The sequence below is a fragment of the Diadema antillarum genome, unplaced genomic scaffold (genome assembly GCF_040938485.1).
Source record: "Diadema antillarum isolate AM-2024a unplaced genomic scaffold, OU_Dant_1.0 seq00001435_RagTag, whole genome shotgun sequence".
In the NCBI taxonomy this organism is placed as follows: domain Eukaryota; kingdom Metazoa; phylum Echinodermata; class Echinoidea; order Diadematoida; family Diadematidae; genus Diadema; species Diadema antillarum.
This window is the reverse complement of record NW_027272185.1, coordinates 885,786-906,886: the sequence shown is the minus strand read 5'-3', so window position 1 is coordinate 906,886 and position 21,101 is coordinate 885,786. Positions and strand designations below refer to the sequence as shown.

Below are 21,101 nucleotides of genomic sequence, written 5' to 3'. Positions count from 1 at the left end.
TTTAAGAATTTTCCCCTTCCCATGATCGAGTGCTTGTTTCTGCCTGTTGCAGTGGTTCCATGTGAGGTCTACCATTTTCTGTCAAGGAAAATACACATTGATTCATTCATCACAATGTTGGTAGTAGAAGGCATGCTATATACTCCCCATTAATTGTCATGGCATGAGCCAAATCTGCCTTGCTGATCGAGAAGGCTGCAGTTAACCCGTTGAGGACAAGCTGATTTTGCCATAACACACATTTCCCATAGACACCTGCCCGAGTATACTCAGAACAACATGTAGTCTTCAGTGGCTTAAGGTTAGCACCATTAAAGTAAGGAGGGGAAATATCTTATACATTAAAATCTGAGCATTATCACTCAAGACAGAAGAAGCAGATGAATAAACAATGTCTAAAGCGTGAGACATACGGAGGTGGCACCATGTGTCAAAGTTAAAATGTCAGAATGTCATTTTCACTGGGGGCTTGTTTTCATCCAACTCAGGGAATTCGTGCCTAAGTCTACATGTATTGCTGCAACATACACTACGATATCCCTGTCATGTAAAGGCCTAGGCCAAATCCTTGGCTCCAATTTCTTGCTACTTTCAAAGGTTTTGAAAACGCCACTGAACTGTAAAGTTTTTGCTTTCATGACTTGATAACTTTCTCAGTTGGATGGTCTACTTGCTGATTTTCAGGAAAGCTCAGATCATTTGTGTACCAAGTGGAAATGATGGTGGTAAGTTATTTTTTGCTTAATTCTGGGTGTTTTTCCAATCCAACTTTGCAGGTGATAGCAGCGGAGGGTGAGCAGAATGCCTCGCGGGCGCTTAAGGAAGCGGCAGACGTTCTCTGCGAGTCGCCAGCGGCCCTGCAGCTGCGCTACCTTCAGACCCTCAACACCATCTCAGCCGAGAAGAACTCCACCATCATCTTCCCCCTCCCCATCGACCTGCTGACCGGCTTCCTTGCCTCTGACGACGCCCCTTCGCCCGCATCACCCAAGATGGTGGAGTGACGGCGCTGTCGCAAAAACAAAAAGTCGCAAAGAAGAAAAAGAGTAAAATGCGACATTAGACTCTCATACTGCCATGTTTTTGTCAACTCTGCCACATCCCGACGTACAAAATCACCTCCTTGGAACATCTGTCACCATCACAAAGTTTGTTGTCCTGACAACGCAGGGGCTGAGAGGTTTTTAATCAGGCATCCTTGCTCAGGCAATGCGTGTCTATTCCCTTCTGCCTGGTTGGAGTTGGTGGCATACTGTCGGCAGTTGATGAAATTTCATTTTTTCTTTTTATACTTCCTCTTGTCTTAAATGTGATCTGCCAATGAATGGACAAAATGAATATACACTTCCAAATCATTGTTTGACTTTGTCAGTTGTTCGTTTTTTTCTCTAAGTACACAATTATTTACAAGCTGTATTTCAAATTTTTAGTGCATAGAAAAAGTGATTCGACAATTGCATAATGGACATTTATCATGTTTTAGATTGTGAGTTTATTTATAAACTTCTTTAACTAGATAAGTGTATGATTTTTCTGTATCATTGCAAAGGATGTTTTTGTCTCCATCCACTCGTAAAGTATAAACTGAGTGTGTAAAAGTGATGAGGGTGGGTGATAAAAGTTGATGATAAAAGTGATTTTCAATCACATTTGACAAGTGAATGCAGGACTGTGATTTCATGGCCTTGGTACTAAAAATATTCCAAGTGGAACACATCTCTCTTTCGCCAATGTCAAATGAGCATTCATGTGTAGTGGCTCATTTGTAGCAATTGTTGTTGAGTTATGAAATACTGGGTCTTGCCACAATAACTCTTTTTTTTTTGAGGTATAGGTTTCTGCATTCATAGTCCAGACCAAGTCTGCTGCATTGACGGTCAACTCATAGACCTAGAGCAGTCCTTTGCAAGTATTGTCTTATTATCAACAGTCATTGTATGCAAATATGCCAATAGAATGAAATATTTGAAAGCTATTAACAGTGTCACTCAGACAAAAAATTTCATCATGTGTGGGTAGATAGCGCAAGGCAGATGCTATACATTAACCATTGTGCAGGTGAGATTTTGATGCAAGTCTCAATGTGTTTTTTTTTCTTCAATCCTCCCAGAAAAAAGTCTTGTGAGACACATATCACTCAATTTATGCATAAAATTTTGTCTGCCATATGTAAAGTCTGTGGTGCGATAAATAGATGATGCACTAAACAATGGTTGGGTATCTTTATGGTTTGTATGTGCATGTTTTTTTTTTTAGCAAACATGCTCATGCCTATAACAGTACAGGGGATGTCTCATAATGCTGTTCTTAAAGTCATGAACTACTTAAGAATGACTGGAACATGCTCTGATGTGCTATACTTATCAGAATTTCAATTATTCAGCACAAGAACTGATCACCAGTCATTCTTAAGTCCGTCGTAACTTTAAAAACAGCTTTATGAAACACTCCCCTGGCTGTTTTCAACTGAAGTCAAGCTCTGTAGTTTGTCATGCATAGAATTCCCTTGTGAAGCATCATTAGGCTGTGTGCTAGAAGGCTACTCCCCTGCTCAGTATTCTATCATTGTGCAAAATATTTATCTCATTTGTCAGGTATGCCTTCTTGAAGAGTCCAGTCATCCAAGTTATCCAAACTCTTCAGTCCGGTGTACATAAGGGTTGATATACGATTCTTGCCAATATTTCATTTGATTTGCCCTTTGCATTGAGGCATATCATTAAAACACTTGTACAGCTAGCTGTCTTGATATTAGTCTGTATAGTACCAGATTGAACTGATTTTATATAAAACAGAAAACATTTTAGCTTTAAATCTGGTTTCTTTTGTGTATTATGGTTTATAGCTATTGACTCTTGTGTATCTTCTTGTTTTGTACTGTGCATAGATGTCATTCCTTTGTTTTTCTTTTTTGATATAATATGGATGATTAGCCTACTTGTTTTGTTAGATCTAACTTTCTCCAGATGGGAAAAAAGGTTAATTTTGTGTCTCTGGGCTGCAGAGGACCTTATGCCATTTACAATCTGTTCATATGAACCATATATGACAGAAGATTTGGCACTGCATGTAATCATGTGAAGAATATGATGTCAGAAATATGATGTCAGAGAACAGAGAAACAGAGTTATGTAGTTGGATAGAGAGCAAGAAAGGAGGAATTGAGAAAAATGGTATTTCAGGAATCAGCGATACAAGGACTACAGCAAGAACAGAAGAAAAGGAGCATATAAAAAACTGGGTGTTGCTGTGTTTATCCTAATTATCACATAACATTAAAGAAATATATAAATGTCAAAGGAATGACAGTGGATATAGAGCTGCAGGCTCATGCATTTCTAAACCTTGAATTCACATGTAAATCTGTGTCCTACATAGTAGCATTCCATTATTGATCATTAATAATCTATATGAAGCAAACAACAAAAAGCAAAATTACATCCACAAAATGCAGACCAATGTTATTCCATTGGTCACAGGAATCTGGAATGTCTAGTGCAAAGTTTGTAGAAATTTCAGACTCCAGTGGTTACATGTGGAAGGATGTGAAAAGGAGCTCTTCCTGTATGGAATACACCAATAGAGGGCAGCCTCACCTGTTCAACTCGTAGGTCCGTGCGGGAATGCATCGATCATTACAATGTATGTGTACTTGCGACCTAGAACGTTTTATAACAACTAACTGCTACTAAATCATGTGTCAGAAATTCTTACAGCAGCAGAGGATTAAATGAAGGGTTTGTTTGCAAAAACCGATAAGTCCATTTTTAAAGATTTTGAAGTACGATCTCTGCCATAAAGTACAAAATAATACCTTTTAAATGATATATTGGTCACTTCATATAAAGGTATATTTTTTAAGTTATGGTCAAAAGAAGCAAAAATTTTCTTATTATTCTCTTTATTTTTCTTGACCTTTTATCGCAAATATCTCCATTTGGCAAATATGGACTTATCGGTTTTTGCAAATAAACTCTTCAAATATATTTGTCCCAGTGAGGATGAGCAAATTGAAATCATTTGTGATGATTTATCATTATTTTTGGTATTGCCCCATTTAGTCATGGATTAGTATAGGAGATTCTACTACATGACTTCAGCTGTAGGCAATGCAATGCCACAGATCTTTGTGTTATATTTATGCCAAGTGTTTGAAATGCATAGAATGTGTTCTAAATTACGGCTGCATCCCACGTACGTGTCAAAGATCACGTTGTTCCATTCAGATTTGTCTGATCAAGCAGTAGTCATGCAAATATATCTTTCTGTCAACCAGAATGCATAAAATTAGTGGATCATAAAGAATATTGCCCTCCCGATCATCTTGACATACTAACTTCACCATATCAAGTTAGAGTGAAATGATGAAAGACTGTATCTAGTCCATTTGTGGTTTATTGGATGTAGTGATAGTATCTTAAAACCTGTATAGCAATTTCTATATTTGTCACTTGTATTTATTTATTCATATCCTATCAACACAGATTTTCCTTGTCTACATTTTTCTGTGTGGCCTGTAAATAAATTCATAATTACAGACAATGACTGCTTTTCTCCCTGGTAATCTGCATTCTTAAATTGTGAAGTTATTAACATAAAACTAAAACAAGTGAATGTTGTTTTGTTTTTATTTCAAAGCACACTCACACTATAAAACTATACACCCATATGTGCAAGATAAAGAGGAGTTTTAGATCTGCAACATGAAGGTTGAAGTGTATCTTTGACCAAAAAATATTTTTTGTTATGTGTAAGAGCTACATTTCAGTTACCTATTACACCAAGAATCAGAAAATTTTTTTTCAATATTAGCAAAGAAAAATACATTTGAAGTTATAAACATACCACTAAAGTCAATGGGTCTGAAAAGAAGACTATAACTTTGCTATTGTTCCTAGGCCGTTAATAACAGCTGAGAAGTCTGCTCGAGACAGTGAGCCGGATTGGCCAGAAGATATGATACTTTAAGCAGGCAAATAGACGTACCAACAGCTGACCAAGGATACTCATTACAATATTTTTTATTTTTTTTTTAAATGATAAAAGGAAAAGAAATTTATAGATAAGTGTTTGGCGTAAATATTCTAAAGAGAATGGAAAACGCCACTAAATACAAAACAACAACAACAACAACATTCCCAGGCTGCCTAATCTCTTGCTGGTTCCTTAATCCCTTGCTGGTTCCTGAGAACAAAGGAAAGTTGATAGTCTTGCCTTTCAGACTCACTGATTTAGTTCTTATTTTCTATATCAAAATATGCTTTTTCTTCATTTATATGTAACATTTTTTTTCTGATTGTTCGTGCAACAGATTACTAAAACACATCTCTTTCACTTATATCAAAAAATATTTTTTGATCAAAGTACACTTTAAGAGGAATAAAACCTGTTGTGCAAGATGGCTTTGTGTCAGTTTTCATGATGGTTCTGAGCCATTTTAGCGTCTGCTCAAATTCAATACGTAGAGAACTACTTGATACCATGATGACGAATGACATATGGGAGCTCTATTTTACTATGTATAGGCTGCGTCTTTGCGAAAGCTAAAGCAACTTTGCAACACGACACAGGGAGAGAGGCAAATAGTCAAGCAACCATCATCTTGACGTTTGCATCGCAGATCAAAAACTCGCTCCTCTACGAGACACATTGCCGACAAACACATGCACGTACATAAGGTAATATTCACTGAGCATTAGTATCCACACACATACATACATACACATACACCACTATATATTTGGCCTATCAGACAATAATCTTCCACGTTGACCTTCATACATTTTAACCTACCACTGAAATGAATAAGAAGCTGCCTTCAAAAAACAATGCAGCTGTGAGAAAAGTGGCTATAAAACATAACATGTGGTCAAGTGTGAAATCCATCCAACACGATTCACAACATCAGAATAATTTGCCAAATAAAACTCTAAGTCAATATGGATTCTCAAATTGGACAGGTGTTTGCTGAAAAATCAAACTTCTGATATTTGAACAAACAAACTTCTGAAGTCTTTTTTCAACTGGTTTCGATGTCTATGGCTTTATCCAAGTAACTTGCTGATAGGTCACATATGTTTTTGTGAGTTCACCAACACCTGAACAACTATTGCATGCAAGACGACTCCATGTAGAATTATGTGACATGTGAGATACAAACTGTTGTGAATGACAAATAGACAGACCATTATAAGATTTCCCAGATCTTTTTTAATGTCTACATTGTAAGTTTTCAGCATTTTTTTTTATTTGACAACAAGAAAACCATAAATACTAGTCACAAGTGTTTAGTATGTGCATACATTATATGTCTGAAGAAGAAAAAAACCAAACAAACAAATAAGGCAAAAGTTCAGACAAATAACATCTTGTATACTTCAAGAATATAGATATATCCACGTTTTAACCCAGTACTGTCATTAGATATGATTTAATAATGCACTCTGCATATAATCATTATATGAGACTCAAGGGCTGTCCAGACTAGGACGTGTTGCCATGTAACTTGGGACTGACTAATTAGCCAGTTTGGACCAATTTAAGAAGAGCAAGTTTACAAACTGCATGCGTCAAGATGCAAGAAACAGCCTGGCTAAATTTCCTTGAATCTCTTTTTGCTTTTATAGATGACAGTATCTCTGCAAATGTTTGGGCATTGAAACGAGATGACATTCCTTAATAATATCCGACTCTGACAAATCATAATTATGATAAAACCATTCCCAACATCCAGCCAGAGTATAATGAGGGAAGTTTTCTGAGAAAGCCTGAAAATCAACTGTCGAAAGAAAGAAAGAAAGAAAGAAAGAAAGAAAGAAAGAAAGAAAGAAAGAAAGAAAGAAAGAAAGAAAGAAAGAAAGAAAGAAAGAAAGAAAGAAAGAAAGAAAGAAAGAAAGAAAGAAAGAAAGAAAGAAAGAAAGAAAGAAAGAAAGAAAGAAAGAAAGAAAGAAAGAAAGAAAGAAAGAAAGAAAGAAAGAAAGAAAGAAGAAAGAAAGAAGGAAGAAAGAAAGAAAGAAAAAAAAAGAAAGAAAGAAAGAAAGAAAGAAAAGAGAATCCAAAATAAAGATAAGAAAGAAAGAAAGAAAGACAAGAAAGAAAGAAAGAAAAATAAAGATAAGAAAGAAAGAAAGAAAGATAAGAAAGAAAGAAAGAAAGAAAGAAAAACTGGAAATCAATGTTTTGGGACTTTATCAAACTTTACTTAGGATGGTTCACAAAATTATATGAAGGTCCTCACTGAAGCATGCCATTTTCATTCATCTTCATGTTTTTTTAATGTACAAACTGTTATATTTTTGGTATACTGGATAAATAATAAATAGTCTGGCAGGGAGAAAAAACGTTTTGTTTTCCAATCAATGTTGATAATCAAGCCATTACATCATACATATAATTAAAAAATGTCCCATTGTAATTGCATTGTAAAGAATGCATAAATTAGACATTGATTGTCCAAATCAAATATTTATTACAAATGATTTCATATAGATTTTGATATGTGAGGCAGGCAAGCAAAGTACTTGGCAAAAGGCTCCTTGAAAATTGTCTTTGTATCTCAAAGTTGAAGAAGATGACTTGGCACTATCAGACATAAAATATATCAGATGGGCTTAGATATGAATCAGTTTCACAAAATGAATCTAATTAATTTGCATTTGTAGAATTTTGATTCTCCCAATTAAAACAGCCCCCATAGTATGACTTGTGAATAACAAGGAAGAAAAAAGAAGGGAAGAATTTAAGAATGAAAAACATGAACGCGTCTTTTGACTGTGGTTTTCATAAGTGACAGTATAATTCAAGTGGCTTACAAAATTTGAATTGTAATATACGAGTTCACATGATATTTGCTCAACAGATGAGCCAACTGTTCACAGTACCTGACCATAAAAAGAGACAAGTTAGGTGGATTTTTTCACATAATGAAAAACGTTTTCTTGTTCCATTTTCAGGAATGATATTTGTTAGGGGAAGCAGAAAAGAATCACATCCTAAAAGTTTTTTCTTCCATCACTTTAATGCAATGGACTTCTTTTTGTGACATTCCAGATACACTTTAAAAAACCTAATGTATCTGTTTATCTTTTATTTTTAACACATAAAAACTATAAAAAAAAGAATAACAGAATTGACAAACTCATGTTGATACACTGACACAGAATGTTGGAAAGGAAAGATGTTGTAGTTTGGTTTGGAAGCCCTGTATTTTCCGTACAAGTTCAAACATCGGTGTTCGCTACAGCGTTACAGTGAAGAGTGGTATTAAAGAAAGTGCACTGCTATTTGAAGTGTGAGAAACCGATAAAGATGACACCAAAATGATGATTTGTGATGATGACTTTGGTGCTTCATGCTGGCTTTTGATTCCAGCCCAAAACACGTGTCAACCATGAATATATTCTGTGTAAATAAACCGCAGTGCAATCATTGACACATATAGGGACTACATACATGTCTTGTGTCAGGGTGTTCACTATCCGGTGTTCAGTGTACTTGAAGCAGTGTAACAACATGCACTAAATAACATCAGTGTGTGGTGTTAGTGTTGAGTGTAATCAAGCACCAGGCTTTTGAAAAATCCCTTGTGTAAATACACTTTGTCCTAGCTGCACACTGCAAGACTAGATTTTGTACATTATCTGTACCAAAACATTTATTGTGTCTCTGTCAATCCAGATTTACACTTGAAGACAAAAGGCAAAAATAGGTCATTCGTGTCTTATAGAGGGAAAATAATCCAACAATGTTAGTGACATACCAAGAAACCTGTGTACTATTTCACAGTCATTGCTACAACTGTAAATGAATGAAAATTGCTAGTTAAGATCGATTAGTTTCAAGAATCAATGACTTATATGAAAACAATGAAGTCATATTCCATGACACTTGTCTCCAGAAAATCATTACCCTAAAGCACATGGTCATCCTTGACGTTGCGTAATAACGAAATCTGTCTTCATCTCCCATGGACACATACAGTCTCTGAATTCTTTATATACAAACATGTGAGATCATACTCGATGCAACATACTTCAAGTGGCTATATAAACTATACATTGTCATCATTTATTGATATATATACATACACATGTACACTTATAATGTATGAACATTTCTCTCTTGTTGCAATCTATATTGCTGTATTGCATGAACGTCTGGAAAATAAATGTTGCTTTTTTCAACATTTATATGTTCTTAGCCCTTTATCGTCTGATGTTCTTCAAGATATTCAGAATCACATATCATTTTTACAATTCCAGAACAGGACAATAAAATGGGTATCTGACAGTGAGAATCACTTGAATGTATGCAAGAATATTTTAGAGCTTAGTACCTTAGATTTTTAAAATCCAGTCTGTAAAAAGAAAAGAAATCTAACACTATCTTGGTTCGGAAATACAAAAATGAAAAAAAAGAAGAAGTGGGAATCTCATTCAACATAGCACTAGTAATCATTCTTTAACTGAAGTGAATATCTTTTTTTTTTTTCTGACTATGCAGTCAAAACACATGATTTTTATTTTACTGGTATTTCTTTCATTTGATGATAAAATTTAGGTTTCCTGAAAGTTTTATCATCCAAAATTCAACATGGATATTAAATATCATTATGCAAGCTCTCAACTGAAAAAAAAAGCAAAATAAATCAGAGCAAAACATCTTACACCCTGATTTCATTTCAGAGCAGTTAAAAAAAGTATGGAACTCCAATTATATGATTTTTTTTACTGCAATTATTCCTAGTATCTGCAAATATTCAATTCTAATGAATTGTTCTCTTCTTTTCTCTGTCCAAATTGTTGCTGGAGAATTAATTTAGAATAAACTGAACAGAACTTATAAGTGTGCATCATACTCTACAGAAAACAGAAGGAATGATATACATTGTACTAACTGGCAAAACATGTGACAATGATTCAAAGGTTTTATTTTCAATAGAATATGGATCAATACAAAGATTCTATTTATTTTTAGTGGAAAAAAAAGAGTCTTGTTTAACTGATGTGTTGTCCACAAGACTGGTGAAATTGATGTGTGGGAGAATGAGCATGAGTGATGGCATTATAAGAGAATTTGAAATAAAATAATGACTAACTACTGTTTTTTCTTATTTCTTTCCTGATTTTGATGTTTCAAGACATCTACTATAAAAGGTAAAGACTCTTGCAAGGGATTGTTATCAAAGTACTGGCAATATTTAAACTGATAAAGACAGAATAAACTGACCAGAAAGAATATAAATTATTAGTGGAAAAGTGAGCAAAGAAAATGGGATTCCATCGGGATTCGAACCCGAGACCTCCGGATTGCTAGACCGGTGCTCTACCGACTGAGCTATAGAAAGCCCTAGTGCAGTGTTCGTCCCAGGGTTTCTGGGACGAACACTGCACTAGGGCTTTCTATAGCTCAGTCGGTAGAGCACCGGTCTAGCAATCCGGAGGTCTCGGGTTCGAATCCCGATGGAATCCCATTTTCTTTGCTCACTTTTCCACTAATATTTAAACTGGCTACTGATCTCATCTAATCATTCAATCTAAAGTATCTCTTGTGGCTTATGTGTCACATTATATTACCTATTAGTGTATGTTTCCTGCAGCAATAAACAAAACAAAAACAATAAATCATTCACAATGATTAGATTTAAAAAATATGAGAACGTCTGAGCACACTCCTGACTGAAATTGTTGGTCATCTACAATGATTCAGGCTGATAATTGGTTAAATTTTTTCTTCTTGGGTGTGTTAGCATATAATATGTTCTCTTTTTTCTCTCTGAATGTTCCTATATGATATCAATTAATCTTCGGATATCATTGTTGAGATGATCAATGAAATCATGACGCAACACGCAAAGTGACAAAGGTGGTGACCCCTTGAATGTTAATCTTTACATGACATGCAATCTTCTCTGCCGTGAGGTGTTTTGCGCAGTTCTATACGCGAGACATTATCACATCTATTTACTACAATGAACTATATTTTTCTTCCTACTTTGATTGAAAAAAAAAAGAGAAGGAATGTAGATCTAAGACATCAATTTCTTTTGGAAGGGGAGGGATGGAACAGAGTAAGGTGCTACAGCACAGCACAGGTAAAAAAAAGGTTAGATTGTAAAATGGGTTAAGTACCATTTTTATAGGGATGGTACAGTATTGGTGGAGGCGAGGATTAGGCTTTTAACTTTTTGTGAGATACCAGGAAACCACTTTAATATGAAACAGTATAGAGCATACCATTCTATGACAAATTCACAGTTTATTTGACGAAAATCGTTTTTGGAATGGCTGAGACTTCCAAAAACAAAGTAAAATAAAGCGATCATAATAAAAGATGGGTCCCACCTTTTATTAGGATTGCTCTATTTTGATCAAATAAACATTGAATTCCTCTTGGAATTACACGCTCTTTCATATTTCATAAGAACTATATGATCCCTTCAAACATTTTGAAATAAGTCCATTGTCAAATCTTTCCAGGGATACATTACTTGTTACATGGCAAAGGATATTCTTGAAGTTATGATTAAAAATGTACCATATATTCTTATAATTTTCTCCTTTTCTAGCAGCTTTAAATGCAAATATCTGAAATCTACAGAATGGAGTTAACTCTTTTTGCGAGCAAACTCTTCAAAGATCTGCTACTCTGGACTGGAAATTGATGAAAGTAATGGAAGAGCCATCTCTCACAGCAGCCTCAGCTTTGGATTTGACTATACAGCAAACATGCCTTTTGGCCATGCACTACGCCTACGCAAGAATTTCAGTCTCGTAGACCATGCTTCAGACTCAGCGTGTGTGATGTGAGGTAATTCGGTTTACAGAAGTCTCCATAACATACAAGAAAAGTCTGTGCCGCGAGCACGGAATCGCTGAAATACACATAGATGCTATGGGCAGACAAAGAAACACTGCTGCCCAACCAGACATGGTATATTCGGTAGAAAGAGACAGACCTTAATAGGTAAACTATTCATCCTTACTAAATCTCTCCATGTAACAATTCCTACTGAATTGGGATGAACTCCAGACATCTTTCTTTTAAGGTTACAAAATAAAAAATAAATGAAAATCACAAACTGTTAGCCAGTTGAATATGTGACTATCTCTGCAGAAACCCAGCTAAAAGTCTCTTTTCATTCATCTCTGTTCTTGCTAGAAGTTCATTCCATTCAGGATTTTTGTTGATTTTTGTCTGAACTCAAGCAACTTTTGTCCTGATAAAGAAAGAAAGTCCAGATCCCTTGCTTTGTTTTCTCTTCTCGCAGATTTACGTTCTTCTGTGAGTCTGTCGATAAACTGCCATATTGTTCTACCCTTTGGCTACTCAAGTTTTCACAAGGCATCCCCTGCCGACACCCCTAAACACTAGACCAGTAAAATTCTCTGACTGACAAAGTATGGGCATCACCCCTGTCAAGATAATGACGGTCCTTTCTATAACACTGGCTGTGTCTGTACTCTTGAGGCAGATGCTGACAAGACTTTGGCATTTGTGCTGCTCCTTTGGAATCACTTCCAATCCAGGAAACGGCTTGGATCCAAACGATTCCTTTCAGTGCGACTCACGAGGTGCCTCATGGTTACTTCCTATCCATCGCTTTCGAATGACATTTCCACAGGAAGGAAAAATTGTGATGCAGCAGATGCGTCAGGCTCAAAGAAAATTCTAACCCTCATGGCCACACACATTTAATTTTTCCCAACAACAAAGAAGATCCAATATAAAGCAGAGACGAGATTTTGTCTTGTATACAAAAAACACAGAACCGCAGTCTGGCTTGTCATATGTACGTCTCTGACAAATCGTCCTCCGTTATGCCGGACACCTTCTCCCCGTGGATGAGTTTGGGCGTGAACGCACTGGGCGCGGTCATCGAGACATAGGCACTGTCCTCCACCGACATGTGGGGCGGCGTGATCTTGTCGGTAACCGCGAGGGTAGTCCGTGTGTTTGGGGTGGGGCTAGGCGCGTGGTGGACAAAGACGGGGGAGGAGGAGGCGGAGCTGCCTTTAACCTGAGGAAGCGCTTTCGTCTTCTGCTGGATTTTCTCTGTTAATATCCTGATCTTCTCTTCTCTCTGAGAGAAAAAAAAAAAAAAATGAGATCATCATCAGAACTGGAAAGTGGATATGAAGAGTTTGTTTGCAAAAACCGATAAGTCCATATTTGCCAAATGGAGATATTTGCAATTAAAGGTCAAGAAAAATAAAGAGAATAATAAGAAAATTTTTGCTTCTTTTGACCATAACTTCAAAAATGTACCTTTATATGTAGTGACCAATATATCATTTAAAAGGTATTATTTTGTACTTTATGACAGAGACAGTACTTCAAAATCTTCAAAAATGGACTTATCGGTTTTTGCAAACAAACTCTTCATATTCAACCTTTACAGTAACAATTGCTAATTTAACAAGTTTTAAGTACTTTTCTTCTTTTTTTTTTCCATTTCTTTTTTTATAATCGTTATGCATGATTATGACAATGATCATTACTGCTGGCAAGCAGGGACAGCCTGGTGGTAGTGTCGCTGCCCGGAAAGCAGTAGATGACAGGTTCGAGTCCCACTGGTTCCTTTTTTCCGACACGTTTGTTAATTTACAGATCAGCAGTTGCGATCTCAACAAATTTAATTTGTAGAGGGAGACAAAGTGAAGAAACTCACAACTTATAATTATCATTGTTCATTATTATTACAGTATTATCATGAACAATCATTATTATTACTATCATAACTATGAATATCACTCATATCATTACTACTACTTCTGCATTGTACTTCTACTACTACCACTACTACCAGGCTCCTACTACTACTACTGCCTACTACTGTAAAAGTGGACATTTTCGCACATATCGCGCAACCAGAAACCAGCACGAAAATAAAAGTGCACAAATATTTGTGCTTGCTATATGTTCCAGTAGTCCATGTCTTGATTCCGCAGATCTAAAACCACCTGAAACTTGTCTTACCCGAACGAGCGTGAAAAATTACTCACGTGAAAATATCCACTTTTACAGTTACTGTATCATCGCACTGTTATTACTGTTATTGTCATTATTTATTGATATCCTTTCATCATCAATAGTAGAAGTATTAGCAGAAGTAGCAGCAGCAGTACTATTAAATTAGCAAAGGATAGTTCATATATCATTTACTCCTTTCTTATGTTTGTCTTTACCTCTTTGATATGCCTCTTGATCTCCTCATTCTCTGCTGATAGCCGGGTGTGCTTCTCCTCGTCTTCTCTACTCGGGGCAGCTAAACCTTGAGTGTTCTTATTATACGTGCCTTGGGGATTGTGTGCAATGGATACCACCTGGGGGCAGAGCATGATTAGACAGAAGTGTGAACACACCTAATTGATACACATCAATACACACACACACACACACACACACATAAGTAAATAAATTGTAAAACCACAAATTTTCATATGCATGAAACTTTTGCAAATTTTATGAAGAGCCACGATTTGCAAAAGTTTTTGTCTACGCAATGCATTTACTGCCAGTGCCAATTAGCGATAGTTTCATGAAACAAAAGAGGCCTTTGGCGCCAATTCAAGACAGTCTCATGCTGCCAATGTTTCTGGCTTTACAATAATTATATCTATGTATCATTGGCTGGAAATGAGGGGTGCATTAATTCACACTGTACCCCACCTAGTTCTCAGCTCAGAAGTTATAACTCAGGTAGGTATTAAAATTGTAAGTATATATTGTATGTGAAGTTTTATTGACTGTATAATGAATTTTAATGATTCCCTTGTTAAAGTGGGTATGCTTAAACCTGAATTGGTATACAACATTAATCTCTATCCAAGATGATGTCTTTTAACTCAATGATGGTTCATTTCATATTCATCTCAAGACATTGCCTGCTGATTTGTATAGAAATAAAATTATCTGATTTTTTTTCTTCTTCAGGAAGAGTTTAAACAAAGATATATGACAAGATTTGAAAAAAAAAGATGTGTCTATAAAAAAAAAAAACTTTACAAAGACATGGTCATTCCAGTCCAGTTGCTGCAAATAAGACAGGTACTTATTTGTATAACAATGAGAGAGAAAACATTACTTGATACCTTCATTTCATCTCAAATGTCTTCACCAAGAGACAGCTGTCTTCATGCTGTCTACTCATGCTAATCCATGAAAAGTCTTTGTACTTACATGGGACAAAAAAAAAAGGAAGAGAAGAGAGAAATATGATATTCAAAGCTGGGAATGATCTACCTTTGGTATAAATATGAGGGCCAGTGTGATGGCTGAACAGAAGACTATGGTGAAAGAAGTGAAGCCGTAGACAGCATTGTTTTGACTCTTGATTATCAGCGTGACTGGAGCTGTGATGATACACAGAACCTGGATGGGGGGAAAGAAAATACTCATAAATGAGGAAAAAAACACAAAAACAATAATACATAAGATAAGGAAAAGGACAAAATGATGATGATGATGATGATGATGATGATGAACAGCATTCACAGTACATAGTACCATTTATCTGTAAAGAACATTCAGAGGCACTAAAAACGTGTTTATAAAAATAGTAGAAAAAAAAGTATTAAATATAGGGCACAAACCTGGATATTTTTTGGTCCCAGTAAATGATGATCAGGGTACTATGAATCAGCATAAGTCAACATCTATTTGCATTGCACAAGTCTTTAAGAATCTGGAGCCACATCCTCCACTATACCCAGGTGCTACTAGAACACCAAACAAAATTTAGAGCACCATGGTACCCAAAATTGAGAAATTCAACATTGCTTGCATGCGCAGTTCATGATAACTTACATAATTGAAAATGAGGAGCGAGTGGAACCTCTTCAAAGTCTACAGAGATTTTAGAAACTTGGAGGGAAAGGATTTGAAGGGGCCCTGAAATCCAAATGCATGTTGATTTGTGTTGATTTATGATACCCTCAACATCACTTGACTCAGCATAACTTGCGTGTTTCCTCGCCACATCTTTTGTTAGTCACATTAATATCACAGAAACATGCAAGTAATGCTGAGTCGAGGTGAAGGTGCATTCCAATGTCTTTTGTTAAACACTTCAGTACTTTAGCAATGATTGGCAGATGAGGTCATCTGAGGAATATTGGTTTGGAAAAATTTTTTGAGGGCGTTCCCAAGTAATCTGAAGAAAAATAGAAGAAAGAATCGTTAAAAATATATGGAAGTTTCCAGATATTCGTTTCACCGCAAAAGTGATATTGAGGGTATCATAGATCAAACAAATCAACACGCATTTGGATTTCAGGGCCCCTTTAATCACAGACAAAGTTGCTCAGGGAGTATTCACACTGAATTACATTTCTTTTCTTCTTGTAGCATATCTCAGTCCTGACAAGACATGAGTTTGTCTACCTAGAGATGATTGTGATATAAAAGTGAACATCAAAAAAAAAATACCCATAGAACTGGAATCTAGTTTCAAAGTGACTACTTTGTGCTCTGAAATCAAGAAACCCCTCAAACTCCGAGACTAATTGGGCCTACACAGGGACTACATCGACTTACAGCTACGTTGTAGATTGCCATGCCAACCAGACGTGAGTCGTTGAGGTCGCGGACGGTCATATTCCGCGTCTCGTAGGCCAGGAAAAGGCCAAAAATTAGTAGAAGGCCATTGATGCCATACAAGATACCTGACAAATGAGGGCAGAAGATGGCGGGAAGAAAATTAGGTATGATTGCTGCAGACAAGAGTTGACATTTACAACAATAAATTGCCGAGGGCAAGATATGTGTGAATACATATAAAGATACATTGTGTATATATGTACGTAGATATACGTACATCTATCAAATATACCAAGGCACATCTTGAATACATAAACCTTATCATAAGAAATTCTGAGTGCTGGAAGCCATACAAGATACCAGGAAGTACATATCGTTGATGAAACCTATCAACATGATCTGGGCCCTGTTTTACAAAGAGTTAAAATCGACTATAAAGTTGATTTCAACTGTAAGTCTATGGCAGACTGTGTGGTAAGGAAATTTAAAATCGATCTTATTTTTTGATAAAACGGGGCCCTGCACTGAAGGGCAATAACGTCGTGTATACAGTTACCCACAAGTCTGCAATGCTATTTTGAGACAGTAAGCCCTGTCAAGTGCTTCTTGGCTTCTGAGGTCTATCCCCATTTGTGAGATGCCCAACCACATTTTCTTTTTTAATGATTGGAAAACCAAGAGAGGATTAAAGATGCATGGTTGAGGGTAGGGCAATATTGGTTGAGCAAACCTCACTCAAGGGTGGTCAATATAACATTTAGAGTAAAAACACCATTAAGTGTCACAAGAAAGCATGACAAGAGGGAGTGTACAGTATGTGAATGCACAGTACAGCCTATTTCAAAGAGATCTAGAAATGTGAGACACATGACATGCACTATCGCCATTTGCACGGTTTCCTTCTGGTCAATATCAACTTACAGGTCCTGTTTACCATTGGGAGCAGTGATTTTTAAAAAAAAATTCAAGATATCATTTTTTATGCATATGTGTAGGTCAATTGTATCACAAAACATCCTACCATATAAGAATTTTGCAATATAGCCTCAAACATAAGGAGATATCACTATTTTTCTCAATAAACCATAACTGTAGACAGTTACATGTTATGTAAGTCTGGAAACATTTTATTATAACTATTGTTCACATTTTGTATACTTAACAACACTTAACAACGATTATAGTGATTCAAATTGTTACACTGGTTGTTTCTATCCCTAACTCACATTTTAGAACTATTTTGAAACACTAATGCTTAGATTTTGTTTCATCTGCAAATGGTAAATCATGCCTTTAAGTGTCACAAGAAAGCATGACAAGAGGGAATTTACAGCATGTGAATGCACAGTACAGCCTGTTTCAAAGAGATCTAGGAATATAAAGCCCACCGCACACTATATGATCCGACAGGTCGTACGACTTGAAGACTGGAAGTGTGACGTCACAGTCGTGCCAGTTTCCAGTTGTACGACTGGGTCTTAGCGTGGAGTCGTGGAGTCGTGGAGATTTGACATGTTGAATTTCTACGACCAGTTGTGGGCTTTCAGCCAATCAAGATACAGTAAAATGCAAGCGCACACAGTGTGCTTTAATACTCATTGGTAAAATGTACTGAAGACAGAACAGTCGTAAGCCTACTCGTAAGGTCTGATCGTATAATGTGCATTGGCAGGTCGTACGACTGGGTCTTATGGTCCTAAGGTCGTATAGTCGTGAGTCGTGTAGTGTGCGGTGGGCTTAAGACATACAACGTGCAATAGTGCTATTTGCAAGGTTTCCCGCCAGTCAATATCAACTTCATATTGCACGTGGGGGAAATATTCACCTAGCCAGATGGGGAGGTTCTTGGCCTTGCAGTGCTCCAGCTGTGGAAGGATCTCCAGATCATCCTCAGGGATACTCTCCTTAGTGAAGTTGACCGTGATGCGGTACATGGGGTCAACGCCCTGCCATGCAGCGATGATGGACGAGTCCAGTACGAAGATGCCAGCAATCATGATGTACATCTTCCAAGTGTTGACTTTCTGCTTTGAGTGGGCATGGGAAAAGGGAGTGTAAAGTTTACAAAGGTTGTAAAGTTTGTTTCCATTCTCTGCTGAATATGAGACATCGGTCTAACCCGACTTTCTCCTTCTGAATTGAATTTTCATGGTTTTGTCATTACAGATTGCTACATGGGCCAAGCCTCTAATCATTCATCTCAGTTTACCACATCTTAATCTAGTTGATTGTAACCAAACCTTAATTTGGAAAGTTGGCTCTTGGCATAAAAACAGACTTTTCCAAACAGTCATTCAATTTGTTAGCTGTGCAACTGATAAAGTGGATAAAGCTGTGCACTTTTTTTCTTCCTTTCATTCTGAGTGATACATAAACATATCTGTTTTTGTTTTCAAAGTAATAAGATAAGGTGGCTAATACCTATGTTTCTACATAGTTTTCATTATTACAACTTTACATAACTTCAGAAGTCTAAGATTCTTTGACTAGTGTGACCCATCATCATTCTCCACACTCACATCATTTAGCACGATATTGTATCTACATTTTGTTCAGCTGCGTTTAAAAAAAATCTACCACAAATAATATAATCAGGAAGAAATGCCACTAGATAAAAAGAGTCTTATTGGATCTGCCTTTGCTGTTTCATTCATATGGGTTCACCCAATCTGATGTTCTTCAAACCTGACAGAAATGATGATCACTGCAACTCTCTGTGGGTTTTGTGATGCAGTATCGCATCTTGAATGGGTAATCTTGGGTTCTACACATACTTGTTAAAAGTTTCTCTACTCACCTGCAAGCTAACTTTCCTCCTCCTCCTCCTCCCATCATCATTATCTGTCTTCTCCTGGGTTACCAGGGAGTGCATCATCCAGATCTTGGAGAACATGGAGCCGTAGCCAAGGGAGAAGCCGGTACTCAGGAGCCACGCGATGGACTGGTGGTAGACAGAGAGAGAGAGAGAGATGGACAGAGATAGAAAAATATATATTACAATGGAGCATACTGATGGAAAAAAAAAACCAACACACAGAAACATATAACATATGATAATAGAACAAACAGAAACATATAACATATGTTTCTGTTTGTTTTTCTATATTATCATATAGGAACATATTATGTTCCTCATACTGATTCAAAACACAAAAAGATTCTACCCCCTCTTCTACACCTTGCTTCACTTTCTCTTCTCACCACAGTAATTTTATCCCCATGTGGTATACTCCAAACCTCTCTCTATGAGAAACATATATGTATTTTTTTTTTAGTAGAATATAGAGAGATTATGCAGAAAGCATACAGATCAAAAAGAAAGGAACAAAATGGATGAATAATAGTTGGGAAGATGACAAGAGTACAGATAAGTTATGACAGTGGATGCTTGATAGGAAAGTAGAAAGAAATAATATAACAGAGAGTGAGAGAAACATATATCTATCAGAATGGTGAGAGACTAGAAGATATCGGACACAGTGAGAGGAACAGACATGGATATTGATTGATACCAAGATGTATGAAGTGCTATATTTTCATTTGATGAATAGACATGCGAACAAATGGAAAAAGAGATATCAAAAGAGGAGATCAATAAGAACACATATACTGTATACAACTTTCTGTGATTTTTTGTTTGTTTGATTCTCTTATTTCTCTTCATGTAAAATTGTCAGCAAGTGATAGTTTTTATCTTGAAATATCTTGAACAGAAGTAATCATCTTGAAGTTTGACAAACAATCAGTTCCTTGCACTTCTCTTTCTTTCTTCTTGCCGTCACGCCATGCCGTGCGATTGTACTTCCATCGTTTGTGAGCCGCCCAGATGCCTTCCCGCTGCGGTGTTAATTTCAATTCTCCGCCCTACTTCAATTGGGGCAAGTCAATATAATCTGCTTAGTTGTCCTCCTAATCTCATATGTTGCTTGTGGGTCGCTAATCGCCAGCACACACAAATTTTGATTGCTTATCTCGCCTCCAGTCAGCCAGGGAACTACAGTCACAGGTATAAATTAAAGCCAGAGTGCAAGGGAGTGCGAAGGAGTGTAAGAGGAGGGAAAGAAGGAGATAGGGGCAAGAGGAAGCCCCCCTTCCTGCATAACACCAGATTCCTGGTTTCTCTCATCTTCATTAACCCACTGAGGACTGACTGATTTTGCTACAACACGCACTTCCGATAGACGCTTGCCCTAGTATACTTGGGACTCATCCTCAACGGGTTAAGTATTGCCATCATGGATATAGGCATTTTTCTCCCCTGGACATATACTGAAGAATATTAGTGTGCAGACAATGTAAATACCAAGCCTTCATTGATAACAAGTTGGAATGCAAAAAAAAACAAAAACAAGCAAACAAACAACAACAACAACAGTCATTCACGATCCCGTATACTCTTCCAAACAGCAGAAATAAATTTCACACAAGATTTATGCCACGCCCTGAGCAGCAGCAAAGCAATTCAGTTTAATAGCAATGATTTAATTTGCTTTTTTGTCTGGGTTGTTGTTGTTTTGTTTTTCAGAGGGAGGGACCAAAGTCGATAGCAAAAGTGATATTGT

The 21,101-nt window shown here is 36.6% G+C and overlaps 2 protein-coding genes across 2 annotated transcripts in view; one reads left to right on the top strand and one right to left on the bottom strand.

Annotated features, from left to right (window-relative positions):
* LOC139709448 (band 7 protein AGAP004871-like) overlaps positions 1–1,498 on the top strand; it is a 54,389-nt gene extending 52,891 nt beyond the window's left edge. Inside the window, exon 6 of the mRNA XM_071621415.1 lies at positions 777–1,498. Coding sequence (XP_071477516.1) covers positions 777–1,004 — 228 coding nt within the window. The 3' untranslated portion in view covers positions 1,005–1,498. The remainder of the gene's footprint in view (positions 1–776) is intronic.
* An 11,213-nt stretch (positions 1,499–12,711) lies between these two features.
* Positions 12,712–21,101, bottom strand: part of LOC139709422 (gamma-aminobutyric acid type B receptor subunit 1-like) — a 318,845-nt gene continuing 310,455 nt past the window's right edge. Inside the window, exons 12-17 of the mRNA XM_071621390.1 lie at positions 19,337–19,480; positions 18,365–18,566; positions 16,537–16,664; positions 15,244–15,372; positions 14,187–14,324; positions 12,712–13,081 (exon numbers count right to left, since the gene is read on the bottom strand). Coding sequence (XP_071477491.1) covers positions 12,785–13,081; positions 14,187–14,324; positions 15,244–15,372; positions 16,537–16,664; positions 18,365–18,566; positions 19,337–19,480 — 1,038 coding nt within the window. The 3' untranslated portion in view covers positions 12,712–12,784. The remainder of the gene's footprint in view (positions 13,082–14,186; positions 14,325–15,243; positions 15,373–16,536; positions 16,665–18,364; positions 18,567–19,336; positions 19,481–21,101) is intronic.